Source organism: Temnothorax americanus, unplaced genomic scaffold, assembly GCF_048541705.1.
Source record: "Temnothorax americanus isolate GAGA-0224 unplaced genomic scaffold, ASM4854170v1 Scaffold4, whole genome shotgun sequence".
NCBI classification, from domain to species: Eukaryota; Metazoa; Arthropoda; class Insecta; order Hymenoptera; family Formicidae; genus Temnothorax; species Temnothorax americanus.
In genome coordinates this window covers 1,895,461-1,906,322 of record NW_027509547.1, presented here as the reverse complement: position 1 = coordinate 1,906,322, position 10,862 = coordinate 1,895,461, and the positions used below count along the sequence as shown (strand labels likewise).

The 10,862-nt window shown below is 34.8% G+C and overlaps 1 protein-coding gene across 2 annotated transcripts; it reads left to right on the top strand.

The window, feature by feature from the left end:
• The first annotated feature begins 348 nt into the window (after positions 1-348).
• Positions 349-9,100, top strand: Hyccin (PI4KA lipid kinase complex subunit hyccin). Of its 2 annotated transcripts, XM_077415728.1 has the most exons (9): positions 349-1,540; positions 2,133-2,267; positions 2,612-2,737; positions 3,290-3,507; positions 3,589-3,735; positions 3,911-4,041; positions 4,160-4,279; positions 5,164-5,671; positions 6,537-6,676. In XM_077415728.1, coding segments are annotated over exons 1-9 (1,536 nt in total). In that variant the 5' UTR covers positions 349-1,390; the 3' UTR covers positions 6,538-6,676. The 2 variants fall into 2 exon arrangements, with proteins under 2 accessions (XP_077271854.1, XP_077271853.1); XM_077415727.1 differs by lacking the exon at positions 5,164-5,671 and having other exon boundaries at positions 550-1,540; positions 6,537-9,100.
• Positions 9,101-10,862: the final 1,762 nt, after the last annotated feature.

The following is a 10,862-nucleotide window of genomic DNA, read 5'->3' as shown; positions in this document are numbered from 1 at the left end:
TGCAGCACCTCGAGATCGTACTTAAAACGATCTTAAACACAAGATCAAAGTATGAATGTCATATTTTTACGGTGTTCATGTTCATAAGCGTTCAAAGATCATCTGAGATCCTGATGTTTTATAAATGAAATGATCTTATGACATTTTGAACGATCTTAATAAATATAAGATCGAACTGCAAATATTATTCTCAAGACGATATTCGTAATTCGAACTTGTATTCAAGACCGAGTCCTGTTCCTCCAAAAGTTCATCATCTGGCTGATGAAATAATCGCATAAGATCATATCGTCTCAAGCTCAAAACAAACTTAAATTAAATATATAAAATAAGTTCCAAAAATTTTCAGTCTTCCGATAAAATAATCATATAATTTGAGAGTATGATTGAAATATAGACTTGAAACGATCTTAAATAGGTCTGTTCGTTGCACAGAATCTTCGTTTTCTGTCTCGCGTTTAAAATTTCCAAAATTTTTTGGAAATTTCAAATAAATCTAATGTAAGATCGGACTGAGAACTATCTTTAGGTCAATTGCGCAGTCGTGTCGTTTTTAGATGCGGAACGTGCATCTCTAGGGTATCCGTATGCCGTGACGGATATTGGACGAGAAAAGATCCGGGTCGATTAATTTAACGTTGCGTAACTCGTAACCCATTGTATGTACATTTCCTAAATCATACATTTTAATCTTTTCGCGGTCCAGCGGTCAAACATGTGAAACTATCGGATCCACAGAGGTCCGAGCTCCGAGCTCCGAGCGTAGCGAACAGCAGGTAGTTGCGGCGCGAGGAGGTGCAGGTGCAGCTGACTGGCGCGCGAGTGCAGCTGAGCTGTACGGTACACGGTACACGGTAGACGGTACGGATATCGTGCCGATCGTGCGTGTTCCTCTTCCTTTCCTATTCCTCCTCGATGGATCTCCTTATTGGGACGAGGTCCAAACGGTTCGCCGATTGTCCAAGCTCGCTCGTTTGCGCGATAATTTCCGACGTGTAATGGCCATTGATTGGTGAGAATCAGTGCGGCCTGTGGCTGCCCCAGCGGCACTCAAGCGGCAGTGACTGCGGTGATAACCTCAGCGCACCTCAGCGGTCGCGTCGACTGTCTCCAATCTCCTCGCGCTCCAGTGTCTCGAGATTGTCGAGATCGGCGATGCGAACCGGACGGCAGCCCGCGGCGTGCAATTAGATCCAGAGCACGCTCGCGGTATTCGTCTCCTCCGATGCATCGCGCGTGGCCGTCGCCCGACTACCTCACGTCAAGCCTGTGTGATGATCCCCGTGACGTCGACGGCCAGCGAGTCGCAGTCGAAGCCGAGACTCCGAGGCGTCGTCGGTAAGATCCTCCCGATTTGTTGACGAAGGCGAGTGTACGTCCGCTGCCGAAAATGACGGAGAGCCTGATAACCGAGTGGCTGGCGGACTGCAAGGACGTTGCGCCGTCGGAGCTGCACGTGTTCGCCAGAACGCTCTCGCAGGACAACGAGATCGTGCGGGCGCTCTACGTGCTCCTGGAGGAGCGCACCAAGTACAGCGAGGTATAACGTGAACAGCCTTGGAGAATATTCTACGTTTACGTAGGAACTCTAGTCACTGCAGTGACAGCTTCGGATGAGTCACGTATCGTGTATCTAGAAAGAAATAACACTTGGTACAACAGAGAAAAAGATATACATACACAAGTCATTATAAATCTGTCATTATTTGGCATTATTTGTAAATATGGGTCTGTTTTTCATTGTTGAACTGGCTGCACTAGTTCAGAGTTTATCTTTTTTTCTTTTAATGTAGAGTGAAAAAGATAAACTCTGAATTAGTACAGCTAGTTCAGCAATAGAAAACAGACTCAATGTTAGAATATGTCAGCAATTTTGAGTATTTGTTACAAGGACGCGCTACCGACTGCTATCGTTATATGGAGGGATAAAGGCCATAGTGGTGTAGGTCAAATTTTTTAAGCTATTGACTCGTGTGCATAAATGTAATCTATACAATATACATATAAATTGCATCTATGCACGCGAGTCAATATCTTAAAAAATTTGATTTACACCACTGTGGCTTTTACCCCTCCATATAAAACATTTACACAATCGAACATATTTTTTTAATGTTAAATTATTGTTGCAGTTAATGGACGAAGTATGTAACCAATTGTACAATTTTTATCGGTCTCGGGAATTAGAGTTACAAAGGTTTACTCTGCAATTTCTACCGACGCTGATACATATTTATCTAAATTCCGCCGCACATGGTGATATTAAGGTAAGATTGTATTCCATTGAAAAAATAAGAATGTAATATCGTAGATAATAATATCTTATCAGCTTACTCTTATATATATATTACTTGTGTCATTTGTCAATCATACTTTACCCTGTTATGGTATATAATTGATATTCAAGCAAAATTATGTAATGTACTTTACGTGACATATAAACCTAATATCCTGCGTTACCTTGTTGCGATAGAATTACAAAATTATTGTATATAGATCTAAATTTATTTTTTATTATATTTAAATTTTTATAAAGAATTATTTTTGACAATTACTATAGCAAATACTATAAGTGCAAACGGTATATTTATTAATAATATCTAATTTGCAGAGTTGTCGCTCTCTTGAGACTCTATTAATTGGATTATATAATCTAGAGGTGGTCGATAAGTCAGGACAACAAAAAGCGATCTCATTTAGATTACCATCTCTTGCTATGCTATCCATATATCATGAGGTATGTTGGCACATATATTTATACATATTTGATATATAGATCTGCTAATGATAGGACTAAAGCTTAAGTAACCATAGACGGCACATTTCATATGAACAGATATGCAGTAAGGTTCTACTTAACGTTTAGATTACACTTCTTAAAACGTTAGCGTTTTGTTCGAGTGTTATCGGATACTAATGTATCAAGTGTTATCATTTAAAGAGAATTGAAACTGATGAGTTTAAATTTACATTCCAGAAAAAAATTGTTTCAATGAGCTTACTTCGATAATTTATGGCTAAATAAATACATTATTTAATATAGAAAAAAAAATATTCAATTTATATAAATAAATATAAATATAATAAATATATAATATATATATATATATAATATATATATATATAATATATTAATAATAAATATATATAAATAAATATATTTATATTATAAATAATGTTAAAGAGAATTGTGCTAAGAAAAAAATCAATTGCCAAATTATTTTGCATTATTACTACAGATTATTAAATTTCAGTATTATTCAATATAATGTAATATTATTTTAAACAGCCTGCGAGTCTAGCACCCGCCTCGCTAACAGAGAGCGCAGTACGTCGTTTTGAAGAGTGTAACTCGAAACTTGTGAGCTGGGGTCCGTTGCAACAAGTAGAAACATTGAATGCGCAAAACAGATTGAAAGTTATGACAGCCCTACTTTTCATTTATAATCAACAACTTGGATATATAAATAAATTTGCTCTGGAACAATTGTGCAAAGTCGCAACAAAGTAAGTTTTATTGCAATTCTTAGCTGCGTGAAAGTTGCTATTTTTATTCTCAATTGCAATGTAATTTTATCTCTGTTGTAGGCTTGTTACTCAAGGATTTATGAAACCGGGACATCATCAACGTTCCTCATATGGCAGTGAGTCTAGCTTTGTTCCAAGGCTTTTACCACGTATACCAGTATCCAGCCAATTTCTCTTGGAATTCTTGCATGCTGTATATTTTGCCATGTATGTAATGCATTTTGCGATTTTAACAGCATTTTAGTCTGTTTTCTACATCTTTCTTATTACAAATCTTAATTAACACATCAATTCCGGTGAAGCATTTGGACTAATTTGCTAGCATTGCTTTTATATAGATATACTTTCTTCATATATAAATATGAATAATCTTTATTTGTAGGTATAACGAATGTTGGTATGTAGGAAATCAAGCTATAGAAGATATTCATAACAGAGCGTGTTACGAAGCATATCCAAATGTAATGTTAGTTACCAACGCAATACGCAATTCTGCCAGTTCTGGAGCACCAGGTAATTGTCACTATAATTAGAACACAACAGGCGTAATTTATTAATTAAGCTAAGTGTGGAATTAAAATGTGTTGGCAAATGTAAAAATATTTTATAATCCTTTTTGTTGTTGATTCAGGTCAACCGAATGATGGACCAATTGGAATTAGTGTTGCATTATCCCCAGCAACTACTACTACACCAACCGTTTCAAAGTCTATGATCACAAATGCTTCCTTCCGTACTAAGAAATTACCAGGTATGTTTATATATTGCGTTTTTATCTATTATAAATTATTAATCTTTTTACGACGACACGTAATAAAAAGTAAATTTAGCGGCAGCAATAATAACGAAAAATAAATTGTAATTACTTTAAGAAAATACACGAAAATATTACATTTAAAATTATATCTAAATTTATTACGCAAAGATAATATATTTGTTCATTTTTATCAATTTTTTTATTTGGTACTAACGAAAAATTCGTGTTTTATATAATTTCTTTAAGATTATGCTTGAAATTAAACGAAATTAATTATTGTGTTTTACGCAAGTTTGTACATTGGCGAATATTTCTGGTGAATAAAGGTGCTGAAATACTAACAATATTAACGTCACAGCTATGTTTTTCATTAAAATAGCTAACACGTATAAATAAAATTTTAATTGTGTGTTTGAATATTAGCTACCTCTTTTACATAACCCCGATATGTACAACAAACATAAATAATACACAAGCGGATATATATGCATGGACATGAATGTGTCGAGTACTTTTAGGTCCAAGCTTGCATGTGACATCCCTTTAAGTTTTATGAATATATTGTTGAATTGAAAACGTTTTTTTTTGTTCCATGAATGAATAGTTGCCCAAACAAGCAAATATTGATACAGTAACTGCACACATTTTCAGGAAAATCACGTGCAATGTACTATTCATTTCCCCCTCATCTGTATTGTTTGATTTTCTTAATAACTCGCAAATTATAAAATACATACATAATATGTTGTTATAAATAATAAAATATGTTGTATTCCGAATTCGCGCGTTATAAAATTTTAAAATATATATATAATAAGTGTGTTAGGGAGTTATATAAAAAGTCCAAACAAATGTGGATTGCGCGCCTATGTCATTAGACGATCTGGATGAGAAGTTATTTGCGGTCGAATTGAGCAATTGTCAAGCCGAGAAGCAACAGCGACCGGCAGTAGCGGGCAGCCACAAACGTCGTCCATGGCATTGGAAGCACGCACTTCCAAATTCGGTCGATAAGAAGGATACGGGTGTAGGGAAGGCGCAGTCTTCCTCCTCAGTGGAAGGTTCTAGACGTGGAAGTATATGCAGCAGCAGCCAAAGCTCGCCGATAAAGTCCTCTCCCAAAAAGAGCAAAGATCAACAGTCGAAGAAAACGACTATTGACAATAAGGATGATATCGGCCAGAAAACTAGAAAAGATAGTATCGTAATGTGCGACTCCAATTTTCCCGACGATAGATTGGCAGCCGCTAACGCGCATCTGTATAGCTTGTTAGAGGAACAGGCTCTGGGAGAGATTATTCGTGAATCGGTGGAAAATGTATATACAGAAGGCAACAGTAAATCAATGCAATTTTGTGCCACTGCCGCACTATCGTCAAACACATGGTATTATCACTCCAGTTACAACACTGTAGGATGGCGTAAATCTCATCACGCTATGATTCTTCATCAAAACTTGCGATTATATTTTCATTTGGTATACACTAGCGCACACGCAGGAATGAGCTGTTAACTTATAATAATTCATGTGACTCGTGGATGTATTCCTTTCAGAAATACCACTCCCAGCTATAATGAGACATACGCATAAAACGAAATCTAAACAGAAACCAGTGCTTGACTGGAAAACATGCATGTCGACACGGCACATTTATCTTCCCGCACCAAGAATTTCAAGTATATTGCTCGACTAGAAAATGTATTCGATGTTCCTTTCCTGCTATTTTATATCTGTTTCTTACTATACTCATTTGAATATTACTTTTACTTGCAATCTGTCCCTTTCCTTTTTGTTATGCTATAATTCTTTGCATATTCTCTCTCTTTAATGATACATGTTATTTTTAACATTCTCTACACATCCTACATGTAGTCCCTTAAGTGTTTCAAAGTCCACTTATTTACAATATACTATGAACACAAATAATAAAAAGAAAATGATACTGGTTTACACCTTTTGCAAAATATCTCTTGTTCTCTTTGTTACAAATTTTTTTTCCTTCTATTGCATATGCACAATGCAATTGATATGCTATTTAAATGTCTTTATTCTAAGCAAACATAAACAAATTATATTTGGCATACATATCTCTCACATGTGTAACTTAAATGAATCATTATGTAATATATATGTTTCTTTGCCTCTAAAATGCTTGTTAACTTTTAATATTGCTTTTATTATTGTCAACTTTAATTTGACGATAAAAATTTTTTCTCTTATAACATAGAAAACATTTTCTTTTGTCTTCAGATGACATACCAATACAAGTAGTAAAAGATGAAACTACCGGAGAAGGTAAGGGTAACCTGGTGTCAATCATGGAGGAACCAGAATCAACGGAGCCGAATCGTATTGGTTCCATGAGACAATCAAAGGATCAAAAGACTGCTTCGAAGATAACGAATTTCCCTGTGCTCGGAAAGAAACCCAAAGAGAAAGAGGGAAAGGTAACGAAAAATGCTCACGTCGCGTCGTCCGAGAAAGAGAAGAAGCTCGGCTCTCAGGCGACGTCGAAAGAGAGCATTAAAGGAAATTTATCGATGTTAAATAGTGAACAACAAGCGGAAATTGACGGAAACGTTAACGGATGTGCGATCCGAAAGAAAAATAATATAGAGAATAATTCGATCATAATAGATCCAAACGTAGCGTTGATCGACGGTGAGAGACTGGCGTTAAGTAGTGACGTTACCGATGGTAGTAATATGGAAAATTCTATTAATTTAAGAGCACATAATGAAACAGAGTCCTTGGGTTCTTCTATCCAAATCAGCTCTGTTTAATGATGATAAAAGTATGATAAAAAATGTTATATGAAAATAGTAATGGGCTGAACATATTAAGCAAATAAGCCATTTTCTTCCATCTAGTAAGGTCTTATTAAAATCCATGTATAATGTGTACACGTTGCCTTTTCCTAGAATTATTTAAGATCACACGCACTATTTTCTCAACAATGATACATGTATATTGTTACTGCATTGCGATGCTTATAAATTTTAGTCAGTCCATTACTCTATTGATCTCCATGATGATAAATATAAAAATCAGAGAGGGAACAATATGAACTAAAGGTACACGGTTGTTTCGTTAAGTGTTTTGTGCATATTGGTGCATATTGACTTATTTTTTGTAATAAAATCTATAATTTATTCTATATATTTTATAAATATATATGTCGTGTCATATATATGATATTGTAATACCTCTTTATGCAGATACAGTTATTGAGTTTCACTTCTAGAGATTATAGATCATTACAAGCGGGGAAACAAGTATTATCATAATGCAATACATATATATTTTGACCCAGATGTGTGCCTTGTAGTAGTGCGAGCCTTTCCTTATGATTCCAAGCATATAAGTAATAAATTTATGTCCAAAGGTACATTACAATTGTCAAATGCAGCATAAAACGAAGAGCGATGGAGGGCGAAAGGGAGAGAGGAACGGGGTGTCTAAAACAAAGCTGCGGTGTCACTTAATTATATAAACGGGATGAATAGGTATCTATATATAGAATATCAGGCATATCTGGGTTGAATAGTAGACACCTATTATTAATTTTGTCATAATTGTTTCGATATTATATTAAAGGTTCATGACGAATTATTTGTTTTTGCAAATAGTTGATATATATATATTAACACAAACATTGATATATGTATATACGATATATATGTGATTGTTGGAAATAATTACGAAATTCAGATATAAAGAGAGACTTTATTCTCACGTGAACGTTGACCCACGATGAAAATGGTCAACTAATCAGGAAAATATGTCATCCGTGCATGAAAAAATGGGAATTGAATAGTAGATATGTATTTTTCAATGAACTCAAGTTCAACTTTGCCTTATATTTTATTCCACGATTTGTGTTTAAAAGTTTGGTCAAGATGCGATCTTTTTGTGTGTATGATTTGTATATGATTTAGTGACATAGAAATGACAAGTAGCAAAAAGAGAGTCGTGGCTTCCAGGCGCAATATGAATTTGTGTTGGATATTTTTACAAATTAAGTAACGTGTGTTCAAAACATACATATAAAAAGATATTGATTTAATCTTTAAAGTCTTCAGAGTCCCACTTCATTTGCATGTCTTTGCGCATTTCTTTTTAGAAGAGATGTATAAATAGAGACGTAAAGTCGGCGAATGAAAGAGAGATGCGCCAAAGAATTGCAGCACTCTACGCTACTTCACGTGATAATTAGCTCTCCCTTTAAAGTTTCGCTGAGGCGAAGTAAATTCCATAAATTCCTCAAAGGACACTATAATCAATTCCCACTTCTTTATGCTCGTTCTGAGTTTACACCAAGTTATATTTAACTGTTGATGTGTAAATATTATAAAAACTAACTATGTATAGAGAAGAGAGAAGAAAGTTTTTGATTCAGATATAAAAGAATCGTAATATATTGTGAATTGCATTTGTTAAAAATAGGTCGAGATGTTCCAAACTGTGAAACAATATATCATGAATGAAACGGAGTCAATGCTTGTTTGAGGGTCAATGATTAATTACTCTATGGCCTATATTGTATTAATTAAAGTATAATATATGGATTGTAAAAATACATTGAAGTTATTTGGAAAAGTTGATGATAGCAACGATAAAAGTAAATGCCGCTACTTTATTTATGACCCTTTACAATGATTTCTTTTACTCGATGTGATAGAGCTGGACAACCCTTTAATATACGATATGTTACTGATACACATATCTAATTGTCTTCATGCAGGAACATATATGCAAATTACCTTCCACGTTTATCTTTGTATTATTTAAATAAAGCTGTTTTAAAAACCGTTTCCTGAGTTATAAACCACTGAATGTGAATTGTATAGGAAATATTAATTTTCTCTTCGTCATTTATTTACAGCGACAAAAAACCCTTAGATTTTATCATGTTTTTAACATTTTATGATTTTTCAGGTACCTATTTTTATTTCCAGATCTTTACATTTTTATGAGAACATTTTTCTATCCCAATTTTTGAAATATTAGATTTTTAGGTGCTCTCCGATTTGTGAATAATTCAAGCCGCTTTTAGACGATCAATAGCGCCTGTCGAAATATCGCTTTACGGAGTGCCTTTTAGAATACGAAACGAAATCGGGCCGACTATCAGCTTTACAGATTCGCGGCTGTAAATTCTCGATCTGATCGCGAAAGGGAAAAATAAGTAGCTCTCCATTATATATAGTATCTATAAGAAAGATAAACGGACGGATTATCCCGCTATCTGTCTTTCGCGATTCTCACGTCAAAGTGGCAACCTTTGTCGGGAGACTTATTTGTTTCTCACTGTTGCATTTACATGATTAGTCATCGCGATGACGCGTCGTTGAAAGATGCGCTGAATTTTTAAGAGAATCCAGGACAATAAAGATAAGAAAATTTTTCAGACGACGGATTTTGAAAAAGAGCGTAAATCGAGTCTGAGGATTCAAGAATGTGCGGCTCGAGATAAGAATGCTAGCATAGAAAATTTTTAAAGGGTATATTTCCACGCAGATTTTTTCACGCACGACCTTGTTAATATTCTTCAAGTCGTTGGGTTCTAAGGTCTTCCTTGAATCCAAAAAATCCAATTGTCGCCTCTCATGGGCTCTATAACTTTCAACTTCCTTTTTTTTTTCTCCGCGAATATTGTGACATTCTAAAATTCACTCTATCTTTATAACTGAATTTCTCTCGCTTCGAATTTCGAGTGAAAAAATTGAATCTCTTGTCGACACGCCGCGGCGCACACCGACATCGACATGTCGACCGCTACGTAACACAATTAATACGCGGACTGATCGTGACGTCCTATCAATTATTATCTGGGGATGGCAATTAATACCTAGAAATTTTGATCATAACGGGGATAGATTATTAACAGATGATACAGTTATACCGCAACGACAAGCAGGACGAGTTCGGCAATATTGGTTTCACACTACAGGAAACACATTGACAGATCCGTGCGGCGTTCAATATAGAATATTTTAAAACTTGATAGGATACAAACTGTGTCAATAAATTTGCTGAGGTGCATCTGAAACCAAATTTCCTTTGACGCAAATTATATACCCGTCGCGTTTCAATAATAACTTTTTAATTTTTAACATTACAAATTTCGTAAATTAAGCTCTCAATAAATTTCTGATTAAAACAGAGTTCGATTAAAACTCGAAACACGAAACGTTCCCGACAAACAACATTCTAGCAGCAATATTATTTGTGATCGTTATTATAATGACTGTTTACGATTAGGTATTATTAGCCTTTAATATTACGATACGCGAGTTTCAGTTACTGGATTAATATAATTGATTAATATTATGAAGGATTAATATAATTTGTTTCGAATTATATAATGCGCCGGAAGCTATAATTGGAAGAGATATACATCATTTGAACGATTACGAAACAGCGGGTTTTTAATTCGATTTCTGCTGTAATTACATTACACTCAACAGATCTGTTTAGTTTACGTCATCAATCTGATATGTTATCTCATACTTCGTTGAAAAATTTTATTCAACTCCTGCTAGAATTCTACGAACGTTATTGGATATAACTGAT

What these genes read in the sequence shown, in the direction of transcription:
- Hyccin (XM_077415727.1), top strand. Translation starts at nt 1,391, where the DNA reads ATGACGGAGAGCCTGATAACCGAGTGGCTGGCGGACTGCAAGGACGTT. An exon ending in AGCGCACCAAGTACAGCGAG is followed by an intron (nt 1,541 to 2,132) that starts GTATAACGTGAA and finishes TTATTGTTGCAG; the next exon opens with TTAATGGACGAAGTATGTAA. An exon ending in TGCTATCCATATATCATGAG is followed by an intron (nt 2,738 to 3,289) that starts GTATGTTGGCAC and finishes TATTTTAAACAG; the next exon opens with CCTGCGAGTCTAGCACCCGC.